At 37.6% G+C, this 14,438-nt stretch overlaps 1 protein-coding gene across 2 annotated transcripts in view; it reads left to right on the top strand.

The window, feature by feature from the left end:
* The first annotated feature begins 310 nt into the window (after nucleotides 1-310).
* SYNPO2 (synaptopodin 2) overlaps nucleotides 311-14,438 on the top strand; it is an 87,969-nt gene continuing 73,841 nt past the window's right edge. The window contains exon 1 of one of the 2 annotated variants that reach the window (XM_009948011.2): nucleotides 311-439. In XM_009948011.2, the coding sequence (XP_009946313.2) occupies nucleotides 311-439 (129 nt within the window). The remainder of the gene's footprint in view (nucleotides 440-14,438) is intronic. The other variant, XM_086464459.1, reaches the window with a different exon arrangement.

Raw genomic sequence — 14,438 nt, 5'->3', positions numbered from 1 at the left:
ATTTAGCTGTCACGAGAGTCATGTTTAAATACAGCCTTTTCTGCCTCATGGCTGAGTCTCTTTGTGTGCCTTTCCTCAACGTTACTTACTTTACTTTGAAGGTGGGCTGAGCGTAGAAATCTGACGAAAGAGTGGGCTGTGCCCATGATCCGAGGGAGCTCTTACATTCTTCTGAATGACTACATTTGCTAGTGCAGTACACAGCAGCAGCAACAGTGTGGTGCTCTGGGTCTCCAGCTCTGCCTGGCAGACAAATCTCCAGCTCGCTGAACATCTGCAAGACAAATTTCTCATAATCTTCTGTAAATGAATGCTGCCTAACTGCACCAGGAAAATGGGCACAGGGGATTATCTCTGCATTGCTATGAGTGGAGGGGCGCCTTGGGGCTTTAGATTGCAAGGTGGCAAGGAGCAAAAGCAGCCTTTGCAAATCGCCAAGGTAGGATCATGAGAGAAAGATGTTATCGGTGTTTTGTGAACAAGAGTGACGAGAATAGTTTGTTTTAAATAGATACTGTTTCCAGTGAAATGTTCGGTGTGGATCTTATTGTGATGCTTGTCTGAATTTGCTAACATGTTTTGCAGAGATTCTACAGGTGCTGAGTATGTTTATTTCAATAAAAAAGGAATGATTACTTTTTGGTAGCTTGCAAGTATTGCAAACATTTTGTTAAATGTTAAAGGTTTGGAATTGTGAAATAATGTATGTCTTTCAACTCCTTCTTGGTTTGCTTTATGTTTTCGAATGCAGTCACCATATCACAAAACTGAATCTCGTATTAGGAAACGCTGTTTCAGTCATCTATTTTTTTTTCTAGGCATAGAATAAATACAGCTTTATCATGAGAAAATGTTCTTACTATTTTGGGAATCCTGGAAAGCATTACACTGGGTTATCTCTGGTTTTGGAAAGTTATCCAGTCTTAGAAACAGCTTTAATAGATGCCAAACATTCCCTCTTATATTTCATGATCAATGCTGAAAATTACTGAACACTTCATAAATTATTGTCATGTATAAAACGAGAGCAAAACAGGCAGTAGAAATTCAGAATAAATAAAAAATAGGAATTGGTAATGCCAAGTTGCAAAAATAATAGTTAAAAGGCAGTTTTGTTAAAAATCAGTGCTCACTCCATTGCAACAGCTTCTCCACTGGTGCAACAACAAAGATTTGTCATGGTTATTAAGGCTTATGTAACTGTATGGAGCTGCATTCTGTTCTCCTAGACAAGAGGGGCAAATTTTGCCCAGAGCTCTGAGATCAGCAAAATACCACTGGCTGAAATGATACTGGGACTGATCATTGTACAATGAATTCTGCCTTGTTAAATCGAGGGAGAGAGATTAGAATGTATCTTATCGCCTTGGTAATCCAGTACACTGAGTGTTAAGTCTTTCGTACTTTGATATAGTACTTTAGGTCAGTAGTCTAGCTATTTAAGCTCTAACTTTTTTAAGCTGTCAATATATTTATTAGTTAGTTAAATGTAATTTACTGGATCACTTGGCTTTTTCACAAATAGCAGAAACAGTAAGTCTACCTCATTTTATAAAAGGTCCTTTTAGTTCCTCTGTCAAGAAATGAACATCTTTCAGTACTATTTTCAATGACTTCCAGCCAGTACTATTATTCATATTCAGTAATAGAGCTATGATTTACTGAGTGTACATATCATTTTTTCTCATTACTGTTAAGTTGTTTGGTTTTATATTTTGCAAAACTTGAACACGTTTAAATTTTTTTCCTACCGATGGCAACTGTTGCTTTGCAAGTTAAGCCAGTGATAATAGATGACAGTGGAATCCTGCCATCTAGTGAAAACATGTAGCTAGAACTTAAAAAATTGTAACGGTAAAAGGCAAGTGGCCTTGATTAGATAAAACCAAAAGTAAAAAGCAGTTTGAACAGAAGATTCTGATTAAGCTTTAGTTTTCCTGATAAAAGTGGGCTATACATTTTATTTCTTTTTTCGTATTCACATCCTGGACTGTGGCACTTAAGTCTGGGTTCTGTTTTACCACTAAAATTTGGGACTTGAGACCTAGATATACAGTAACAGTTGTGCCTTACTTCTAACGGGAAAATCCACCAGTAAAATATACCTAAATTTAGGAAAATAATAATATGTATTTTAAAGAAAAAAATCAAAGCAGCACAAGATTGTTTTCTTGCAAATGGACCCAATCAAAAGGCCAGGTAATACAACACTTCAGAACACCCTTTGTAAAAGTACATGCATATCAGCATGTATGTGTTATAAGTATGGTGGATTGGGTGCTTTATGAGTCCCAGATCATTCATTTCTCCATGCTTAAGAGTTGGGCAGGATCAGTGAGATCTGAAAATGGACACTAGTATCTGGCTGAAAACCTGAAACTTAAGAGTTGACAGGCCACAGCTTGCTTTGGGACTACTCTGTCGGCAGTCACGCCGTCCCCCCTGGGGAGCCTGGGCTCTCTCAGAGGCGTGCAGATGTGGGTATCCAGGTCAGGCACCGTCGTCAGGTTGAGGCACGGCGAGGTGGGGGGTCTGCAGCTACATCGTGTGTGACCCTTCTTGGGGAAAGGTAATGTTTTCAGTTTTTATTCTGTTATCTGTGAAAACTGAATCAAATAACTCATGAAAGAATAAAGAATTACCCAACTAGTGCACAGTAATTTTCCTACTGGCTCAAAAATCTGAAGATTTTGTTTCCTAAATACAATAAAAAATTGGTTTGGTTTTCCTTTTTTTCAGCTCAAGGTTCACCTTCTCCACTGGTGCATACTAACGTAGCTCCATGGAACCAGTGGGTCACTGCCAATTTACACCAACCCAGATTTTGTCAGAAGTGTGTGTTTCTGGTTTTGGTGTCTCAGCTCACAGGAGCTGGGAAAGCTGCAGAGGGGTTGCTCCGCTGGCTGCTGACACAACCTGAGCACAGTACACCCCTGGGCTGCTGGAGAGGGAAGTGCATTCAGGCCCCGGTCATGAGCAGAGCAGTGGTTGTGATACAGATCTAAAGCGGAGAGGGATGTGAAACGGAGGGAGATGAGATAACCATGAAAACGTGGCAGGATACAAAAATCCCAAATTCACACTTATTTACCCTTTTGATGAAGGAAACATACTGTTTTAAAGCTAATGAAATAAGTCACTGCAGTTCACTGCCACAAGCAACTTTTACCAGTTTGTCTTACACCTTTAAAATATTGTTTTATTACATTTATAAAGAGATATGTAAACCCTCCCCCGTTGTTTGTTGCCTAGCTCTTAAAGTATGTACGCAAGTAGCATTCCTGCTAAAATCAATGGGAGTTTTGCCTGTATTGTCTTCCGTTATCATGCAAAGTGTTAACAGAGAGACAGAGGCAAACCTTTTGCCTTCCCAAGAAATATCTCAGTATTTTTCCTCACCAGCATGTAAAATAGGAAACTTTCATCAGCAAAGAATTTTATAACCATTAAATTAGATTCAAGACATTTCAGTAATTTGTTAGATCTGAGATTGCAACAAATGGATTTTTTGTTTAAGTATCCCAAAATATCATTTTGTTTGTCCATTTTTAACTCTTACACAAACGTAAATTTAGAAAACATTTGACTCGTTTCCTGTAGAGGCATACAAGCTGTTTAACACCCCTCCTCCTCCCAGCCCTGGCTCTGTACATCAACTTACTTTGTTATATCCACTCATGTAAATACTTCATAGAAATTTATTTTCAGTTTAAAATAATTTGCATATTCTATACACTGTCCACATATACCACAATGACTTTAAAAAAAATCTATTTTAAATACCATGTCAGAAGACATATTGTGCTAAGAATGTCATTAAAAGGAAAACAATAATTGGAAGTATAACGTTAAGGAAAACAGTAGTTGCATCAGTTGTGCTGTGTATGCACCAAGACACTAAACCACATCAGTACCGCGCTGTAGGATAAATTTCCCAGAGTAGGAGATGGTTGGGAAATCTCAGTACAACAGCGACCCTAGACAGCTAAGAATGCTAGATATATAAGAGCAAAGTGACATGTGATGCCCTTTCCATTTCCACTGTGAGATACATGAAAGAATGCTTTTTTTATGACTATCACATATCTTCTTCCTTGTAAATTTCTTTGCAGTTTTTAATTTAAAATATATAAAAACTATATGTTCAAAATAATGGACGATTTTCTGGACTAGCATTTGGAAGAAAGTCCTGTGAATTCTTCTATTAATACTTAACAATATCAGCTACGTTATATATAATGAAGCTATATCCTTTCTGAAGCATCTCTTTTGCAACAGAGATTTGTAATGGGGTTGTCCAATAGATGACTTAGATTCATAATTCAATCACGTTGCAACTCCATTAAATTCTCTGGTTGCAATAGAGGTACATTATTCTCAGTATATTTGTTACCTACATCAAACAGCAATTTGATGAACTCATTATTTGTACCTGTCAAAGTCTTGCTAATTTAAGTTTGGGAACTTCACCGAATAGTTCTAGTATTCAAGACTATATTATGTTCCATGATCAGACCTCTAAGCACTTCAAAGGAAATTCAGCCCTCTTTTTCCTATCAGTATCTTAAAAGTTCATTTTTAAATGAACAGATGCTTAAAAATCGGTATGATCAATTATGTTGTAGACAGTTGCTTGAGACATTGGGGAAACTAATGCTATTGCGACAAGGTGCCTCACTTGTTATTGAATTCAGATCACGTCAGTTCTGGAAGTACTCTGGTCTATAGGTAGTATATACAGAGATACTTCTACATACACACACCTCAGCAAGACAGATATCTTCAAAGGGGATCATGTTGTCCTATTTTATATCTATGAGAGCATTCATCCTGATCTCTCCCTGACTTACCAGCAGCAGAACGATATATAGTTCCATACGGAGAAACCCACAGCAAATTTTTTTTCAGTCCTGACAGATTTTATGTACTTTTCAGCAGCTTTTTTCAACTAAATTTTTTAGAAAAATAAAATTGCAACATTTCCCTTCCTTTAATTTCTACCCTGTCAGTTTGCCAGTGCATAACTACAATTATAATGCCTATCCTCTAAAATGTCAAGTTATTTGAAAGAACTTAATGGATATTTTGAAACTCTTACCAATGTGATTTTGCACCCTGAAAATTTTTGCTCTATTACAGACATTTTCTTATGTCCAAACACGCCAAATGTCGTGCAATTTTCCATTGTCTTGTAAATGTTAACTACAGTCCTGATTAATCCTATGAAATACTTCGATAATTCAGGGTTCAAATCCAACAGCCTCAAGTAGGCTTCATGCAAAAATTATAATGTTTGTGACTATTTTGCCAATTTCTGAAACAGACTTCTGCTGCACAAATAGTAGTTTTACCTTTGGCTCAGTAACAACATGTGACAACTGGCTGCCAGGTCATTTTAGACTTGTGCACTTGTCCATCAAAACACTCAGATTTCAATTCAAGTCTCAGTTTCATCATTTTGGATTCACTGGAACCTGAAACCGAAAGTGAAACTCAAAGACTTGGGAACAAGCTGAACCAACAGTGTGAAAAGCTGATGTCTGAATACGATTACTTCACGCTGGATGTATACAGAGGTGGGCTCTGTTGTGGTAGTTTGACTTTCTCCCTGCATTTACCTGAAATACTTGATACATGCAGAACAACCCCAAGTGGCTTTCATCAAGCTGACCTTTACGCTTAGTCTAGTAGAAAAAAATGAAGGATAAGCCATGTTAGCACAGTTATGCTCTTGATTCTGTGGTAAGGCAAAGCATGTCACTGTCACATATATGAGAGGCATGTTAGCACACGGTTGGTCCATCCACAAAGTACCTCAAAGGTGCTGCGTTCAATAGAACTTTTCCCAGTTCCTGTCATTCTCTTACATAGTCACCATTGGCAAACGCTCACGCTTCTAAGCAGAAAAACTAGGTTAGAAAAAGCTGAGATTCTGGTCATACATTCTAGTTGAGACATGATAAATATCATGCTGCGCTACACCTGTGCTCCTGGCTCATTTCAGTGCTAAGTCACACGGATGAGTATAAACCATCAGTTGCTAAAACAGTGGTTTTTTGCTCCCCTGCTTGCCTCTGCACTGATGGCCCAGGAGCACCATCCTCCTAGTAAGATGAAGGTAAGAGACTAGTTTGTGTTTCAGATCATCTCCAGACGACATTAAGAGTCATCTTGGAGTTAGTCCTTCTGTGCTGTCTGCTTCTGAAAATGTACTCATTAATGCATACTCAAGTAGGATCTTACTACATGCTACTGTGCTTGAAATGAAGATGCTCACATGCTGTGTAAAGGCTCAGTACTGTGCTAACATGACCCTGCTGAGATTTCCTTATTTGTATCAATTGACATTTTAAACAGAATTCGAATACAACTTTGTGCATTAGCAGGATACAGAGCAAGTCATGTTTAAAACATGCTAGTTGAACTTTGGCAGCAAAGGAAGGGAGTTTAGAGTTAACCTACATGATTTTAAACACAACTTGCCTTACTTGGACTGTATTTAAAACTGTTTGTTTAAATTTGCTAGCTAATACATTTCCAAACATAGTTTGTTTTTGCAGCCTGGACAAACTCTTATTCTCAAATTCACTCTTCAGACCATCTGACACAGCCAATATTTGCTGATATGCAGAAAACTCTGTAAGGCATATTTACGTATTCTTTCACAGAAGGAGTTATGTGGAAAACTGTGGGTTTATCTGTCTTTTCTGGAGAGGATTTTGACTCCATTACAAGTTTTGACCCAATTTAATAACCAATACATTTTTGCACATGTTTAGATGACATAGTGCAGCTTCTACTTAAGTAAATGACAAAACTTCCATTGACAAACTGGGAAGAAGCTGGGCTTTATAGAGGTTAGGTTAATTTATTTTGCAAAACAAAGGAAGAAATTAAAGTTCCCAAAATCTAACTAAAATAGACCACTGCTAAATAACTCTGTTCCTGAAAATCTGCCATTGCTAGTTAGAAAAATAATGAGGAAAAAAATTCATACACCTTTCCCAGAAAAGGTTTGTATATACTTCCAAAGGTTAGGGGTCTGCATTTTCTAGTTACAAAATTTTGCATTCCAGCTATTGTGCCAGTGGAAATGTTTAGTACTAAGGTCTCATCTAGCTGTTTAAAAACTCTAGGCTGAACTAGGACATGACTGTATACCCTGTTTTGGATATACAGACCTGCATACCAAGCTGGGTTTGGCATGCTTTCCACAGTATTTAGGCAAATGCAAGCATGCTTTGGATACGTGGTAGTATTCATTTGTGCTTGTTTCCAATACATACTTTTCTAACTCTCATGCTAGGAGAGTTTTCAATGGAATAGAATGAATAACATAATTCACACTGATTTAAACTAAACAAACTAAAAAACCCAACCAGTGTATTCCTACTAAATTAGATTAGCTGTTTTGTATAGAGCTTTCCTTCATTTTTTAGTTTCTTTGCTGGAAGCATTTAGAATACACTGCACGAGATTATTATATTTCATTGTTCTGTATTTTATACCATTGAATTCTTATTGTGAATATGAATGTAATAGTAAGACTTTTGGCCAAGTTCACATTAAAATATCACAACAGGAAATTTTGTTTACAAAGTCCTTTAGGATTGTGTCAAATTGTTTGAGAGGATACAGCTGGCAATTTATGCCTATCATGGAGGGGCTTTCTTCCAGACACAGAATTCAGCGTTCTTCATATTTACAGCAGAAATATTTAGAGCAGAAATTACTTTAAGGGACCATATTTCATGGCTTAAATGCTTAGCACTCTATAAAATGAGACTGATTTGAAGACATAGCTTCAGCTTTAAGAGGAACAATTCTGTGCATGGAATTAACTATGGACAAAAATTATAACATTTAGATTGTAACCAGTACTTATGAGCACTGTTCATTGGTTGGAATGAAACTGGCAGTAAAAAAAAACCCTGGATATCAGCTTGAAGGTTTTAAATTTCAGACCTAATGTACACAAGTTACACAGTGGATTTCTCTTTCCTTTTCTGTAATTTTTCCCATCTGTCCCATTTCATTAGAATCTGTAGTCCACAGTCAGTGTGGATGTTACGATGAGACTAATGCACATTTAGACTGAAACACTTCAGTGTGCACCAAAATCAAAGTGCTATTTTTTGGTTACCTGCCAGAACAACAACATGGTGTTGAGCATGAAAGCCAAAAATCTTCAAAACACCTCAGCACCTTGCTCTCAGTGGGGTGCTAAGAACAGTGAAGAAGTGGCTGCTTTATTTGTTGCTTATGTGGAAGGTGAACTGTAACAAAACCCTAGCTTTAAGCTCGCCAGAGCCAATGGGCTTGTACCCTGAGCTCTCTATCACGTGCTGCAGTCCTGGGCACGGCACAAAATTCTCTTTTCTTGTTTAGCAGGGAAATTCTGTCTAGAAGTCTTTCTACTTCCACAGAAATGCGTTTTGAATCCTTTAAGTTTCCTTCTTTGTTTGACATCTGGGATGGGGCATCAAATGCACGGGTAACCTTTTGCTTCAAAAGAGTTACATCATCCTGGACTGCATAGCTGTAGAATCATTATTTTATAAACTTGCCTTTTTGTAAGTATATTTTAGAAATATGGTCCCATCTAGGAAGCTGGATGCTTTGGTTTTTGTAAGCATGTTTTATATTACAATTCATTAGCAGATGAACTGGTGATGGGTCAAAACTATGAAGAAAGATAAGCTATGGTTTTTTATACTGCTGTTTTCATTTGATAGGTTCCCTATAGCATAAACATGCCACGTATGGCATGAATTGCTACAATATTGAATTTTAAGAAAGTTTCTAAAATAAAGACAATGCAAGACGATCATATGTCCATTGTGGCACTTTAGAGCAACAGAAAGAAAAATAAATGGAATGACAGGGGAACATAATTTAATAAGACCAAATTTCCCCTTCCTAGTACTCTCTGCCTGACAGAAGGAGTATCAGGAACTGCTTGTGGTCTGCAGGCAAAGGTGGCAAAGCTGAATCTTTGTTTTAAAAACCTAACAGTTGAAATTGCTATAAAGGAAGCCTTAACAAAGGAGTTACATTTTTTCCCATGAACTCAATGGGAGCTTTGCCATTGACTTCAAAGGGCAAAGGATTGGGCCTCAGTATGTATAATATAGTGCAGTTATTTAATTAGAAGCAGATACCATGAATAAAAATCCTCATTGGGAAGGGTGTAGCAGTTTTTGCTAGGGATCTACTTACTACGATTTTCTGTGTCTAGCAGAAGTCGTTCACTTCAAAGGAATAAAAAACCCCTTAGACTTAGGGGTATTCTGATAACACTGTTAAATAATGTAACTTTTTTCAAGTTATTTGGTAAGTGTACATTTAATCCAAGCCGTCCTGGAAGTCTTTGTAAGGACAAAGATACTCACTTGAGTTGAAGACACTTCACTTTGCATATTTATAAGAGAGTGAAACGATTGCTAATAATAGGTCCTAGTCTGATGTTCTTAGAAACTAGAGGCCATTTATTTAAGGATAGATAATGTATCAGTGTAAGCTCAGGAGAAAATTTAGACTGTGGACATATCCCTCAGTTGCAAATGTTTACTGGTTGAAGGGACTACTTATAACTGCCCTCTTGCTTTCTTCAGCTCTGCAAATAGACAGGCTTGTGTTGGTTGAAATGAGCAGGCATTTCTTAAACTATTTAGATACCAGGCCTTTGCTAACTCACCTCTTTTTGCCTGAGAGCTCAGGGAACAATCATACAAGCAGCTAATCCATAAGAGTTGAAGTGTAGAAACCTCCAGGTTAGGATAGAGAGGAGGAAAGAGAGAGGAGTGCCAAGCAGATGCGGGTGGCAACCTTCTCAGCGGGCACAGCTGTGGCTGGATGAGTCAGACAGTAACACCTTATGTTGGCACACCCACCCTGTGGTAGGTGCATCTCCCACAGTTTTAACAGACAGCACTTCAAAAAGGCTCTAGGGGTCCTCCAAAAAACCCCTGATTTTCTTCCAGAAGAAAAGCATCTATATGGAGAATTGTGCAATGGTAGTTATAATGGTTGTCTATACCTGTATAGTATCAGGTATACGTTCCAAGATGTACTGCAATCAAGAGGAATCATGCCATGAGTTTTACCAGCTTTACTCAACCACCACCACTCATGCTCCTGAAGAAACCATCTCTCTATTTATCTCTCTAAATCCTTGTCTTCTCTGCCAGAATATTCTTGCTCTTCTGTCTCTTATGATTCTTTCAGTAGTACTTTTATTTAAGTACAAAAGCACAGCTACTTACTTAAGCACGACTTTCAGTGAATTCACTAAAACTTGTGGGCAAACAATGCCTCAAACTTCAAACCTTGTTACTTGGTTAGAACAGTGCCCATCACTTCCAGTGAACTTCCTTTGGACTGAAAGGAATACAGGAAACTTTCTGCTTTGCATGAACTCTCTCATCACAGAAATCTCTGAACTACTAGAGCTTAACAGATGTGGCTGGAATAGACTGATCAGCATTTTGTTCCACAAATTACATTTTCCTATTTTGCAGAGATCACTTCAAAGTCTAGCTGCCATAAGCCACTGATTTAATTACAGCGGATGCATATGGAAATAATCTGAAAGGGATAAATAGCTTTATATATTATCATATATTCATAAAGATCTTCCCATACACTGAAATAATACTTGCAGAATGGATAGTGTAAGACTCGCTTATAAAATTCTTCATATTAAAAAAACTATCACTAAGCATGGATGTTTTAAGCAAATTCTAACATATAATACTACATAATCCCTAAGATCATTACAGAGGAGCAGCTGTTTGACATCCTTCACTGAAAAAAGCCCAAAGCTTCAGAATTGTTGGCTTTCCAAGAAACTTGATACCTAGGAAATTAGAATGGTTTCACATAAAGTCTCAGTCAGTGGAATAAGTGTGTTATGCTGATCAATATAAAATGAGCCGTTCACAAACTTGGAGGGTTGTGTCACAATAATACATAAGAAAATTACACCATTGGTTTATGAAAGAAAATGTTAGTTTAAAGCGTTATCTCATGGTATCCATGCTGTCAGCCAAAGTTAGTCTTTAGGTGTCTTGTGCATGTTTAGATGTACCTATGGGAAGATACTAGTCACTAAACCAACTGGAAATCACAACTATAATACTGGTTCCTTTCAAGCCCCCAAATCCCTTTGCTAAGTGAATTAGTGGTGTGCCATTATGTCCAGACTGAATAATGACCTTTTCATGATACTGACGTATTATTGATTATCACTAGATGGTGCTCTTATTCACAATCCCCAAATCATAGGTAAGTGAATGTAAAGACAGTTACACCCTGGAGAAATCTTAGTTGCTAGCTGTAACGTTTTCTTACTGAAGCTGCTAAGCGTTATTCAGCTCAGTACCTCCTGGACCAAATAATTTCAAAGTGTAGAATTAGTGCCTTCAAGACAAATATGTATATAAAATCAGTCAAAAATCACATCATATCAAACTGATCAAAATCATAATATCAAATTAATAATTTCAAATCTTCCTTTCACTTCTACTTATTATTCCCTGCATATAAATAGAATGCAATCCCTTTAAGGAGAGCCCCATGAATTTGTACTAGGGTTTCATTTGTTGTTTCATAACACTATAATTAGGACACATTTTGATCTTTAAAAAACTAACTGAAAAGGAATATTTCAGAAGGCCTTAAGAAGAGGCAGTCACAATCCTTTAAGGAGAAAACAGAAGAATATTTCTGCACCTATTTTACACTGTATTATGAACATTCAGTGCTAGTATTACACACAACTATTGAACACATGCAGTGAAATAACAATAAATTTTAAAAAAAAAGAGTACAAAAAGCCATTATATCACACCTCAGTTTCTTCCAGGTCAATCTGACAACAGCCAGAGCAGACAGGGCTGGGAGCCCTGAAGATGTAAGAAATCTCCCAGGTCTTGTATCCAATCTAAGTCTAATTTTGAGTTATATTAAAACGATGCTTTTTCTAAATTCCTTATTATCCTGCTTTTCCTTTCTCTCCCCTCACTTTCAGTCACGACTTCAGTCTGTAATATTAGCTCTTCTAAAACCAAGTTATTTTACTAATCTGGTGAAGAATAGACTCCCATGAAGAACACCAAAACCAAATCTAAGAATGCATACTTGAACAGCTAGGGGATTAGAAATCTGAGTTTTGCAGCTCGAGCCCATTTTTACTGGAATAGTTTTAAATTAACAGACCAGTACAGGTGTGATCCACCTCATTTTTCCATGGCTGAATCTTTATTTGAAGGGCTCTGATTCAGCTCCTAAATGTGCTACATTTTAAAGTAATTTTCCATATCACCAGGATAATGTTACTAAAAGATTTTTGATTTCATGGCACAATTTCTGACTACAAAAAGAATTTTACTTTAAAACCTCGTCATTCTACAAAAGTAAATATTTCCCAAACTCTCAGAGCTACAGTTTTCTTCCTCTGTATTTACATGAACAGCGAAAAACAATCCAGTGAACCTAAATGTAGTGAGATGACCATGAATGCCTCTTTTTCTACACTGGCAAGAACAGTACAAAGGGTACGATAATTAAGCCTGAGGAGTTATCTTTGTGGCTTGTCATTTTTCTTAGTGTTACTACATGAACAAATAGAGCACTGAAAGGCATGGCCTGAGAACAATGGTGCCCAGCCCCGTACCAGCCTTCTGGGTCATTCAATTGTTGTTTGCTTCCAGACCTGATTTGCATAAGAGGCCTGGAAAAGTCGCAGAGACTGAGAATTAGCACAAATTGATACTGGGTGCTAATTGACTCAAGCGAAAACTAAAGATGCATTGGCCTGTTCAAATCAGGCTTGAATTCAAGCCCCCTGGCTTCCTGCATCACCCAGCTCTGAAGAATTAAACCCTGGCATGGTTCATCAGCTGCTGGGTCCTGGGATAAAAATAGAGAGGCAGAAATGGGATCATGTTTCAGCACAATACTAGCTGAAACTGAAAAGGGTAAGAAGGAACCCTTCATTTTATGAAAAATATTTTCTTTTCAGGTGTTCTAGGCAACAGCACAGCAATGGAGCTCACCTAAAACAAGAGCCAAACCAAATCTTTCCCCAAAACCTTTTACTGCTCTAGACCCAAACATTTTTTTTTTTTAAAGGCTGGAAAATATTCATTGTTCCATGTTTATGTGCAGATGTGTTCCATCAAGAAGGACCCAATTTATTTCAGTGAGTGGATCAATCATGCTGGATGCACACACAGTGACAGTCATAGCTGTAGGAGTTATCTGTTGCCTCAGTCCTATGCAGTGCCTCTTACTTATCTGTTATCCAACTAAAAGCTTCATCTAATAGGTTTCCATCAGATCATTGTGAGTAAGCCTTCAAATGAGACTTGTGCTGTCTGATATTAGAAGTTTCCAATAGGCATAATATTTTTAGTAATCCACAGATTGTGGGACTGAGTTTAATATCTGGAGAAGATCTTTGGTGTGCATGTGGTTGAAATATTATATGAATAGGTTTCTTTGTGATTGCCAGTCCCTTTCTATTGTAGGACTCTTGTATAGCTTTCTCCTTACTGGGAGATGAAACGATATGCTACAAAGTCGTCTCTGTCTTTATAGTTTTGCAGTATTACAGAAAGCAGTGTTCTCCCTTAGGGATTCACATAAGCTCATGTTATATATGTATGTCACTTAAAGCACAACTTACACATTCGCCCAAGTGAATTTAGTTTAATTTAAAAGCTTCCTTGAACTTTATTGATTTCTTTAGTTTTAGATTTGGAAGATACTCTCAGGCCAGATGATATTTACATGTGCTCAGGTTTCATTTTGGCTGTTTCTCTTGGCTCTCTTAGGCCTTGTGTACCTCCAGTATCTCCATCATTTTAACTCAATTAGTCACAATCTAAACCATTACCTCAAATACAGATCCTGCCACAACTGCACTTGACTGGTCAGAAACATATCTGTACGACTGCTTTGCTTGGACTGAGCACACAGCTAAGGAGTATTTAAGGCAAAATCCTCTCAGCAGCAGGCCCCAATGCCTTCCTTCAGCTAATATTGGTTATTGTGAAACAAGTATGTCTCTGTTAGATCTGCTGAGGTTGTCCTTCTCAAAACATGTCTGGACCCTTCTTTTTTAATGCAGAAAGCTCTGCTGACGCCTCTGGTGTCAGTCATGGATAAACACTTTCACAAAGTAAAACACATGTGGAATATGGGGGGTGGGGGGCATGAAGGGAGAGGTTGGACTTGGTCTTCTCTTTATGCTCAAAAACTACAGTAATCTCTGGCATCAAGGGTTCTTTCCTCAGGCACAGAGGATGAGATAAAGTTTACTTCAACGTGCAGATTGCTGGTTTCTTCCATGCAAAAATAACAGAACAGGAAAGCAATCCCCTCTGATAGTGACATTAAAATGCTCGTGCTGTGTGTTTTCTTATTAGTCTTAA

This window comes from Leptosomus discolor, chromosome 4 (assembly GCF_034619465.1).
Source record: "Leptosomus discolor isolate bLepDis1 chromosome 4, bLepDis1.hap2, whole genome shotgun sequence".
NCBI classification, from domain to species: Eukaryota; Metazoa; Chordata; class Aves; order Leptosomiformes; family Leptosomidae; genus Leptosomus; species Leptosomus discolor.
This window is presented reverse-complemented; position numbering and strand designations above follow the sequence as displayed.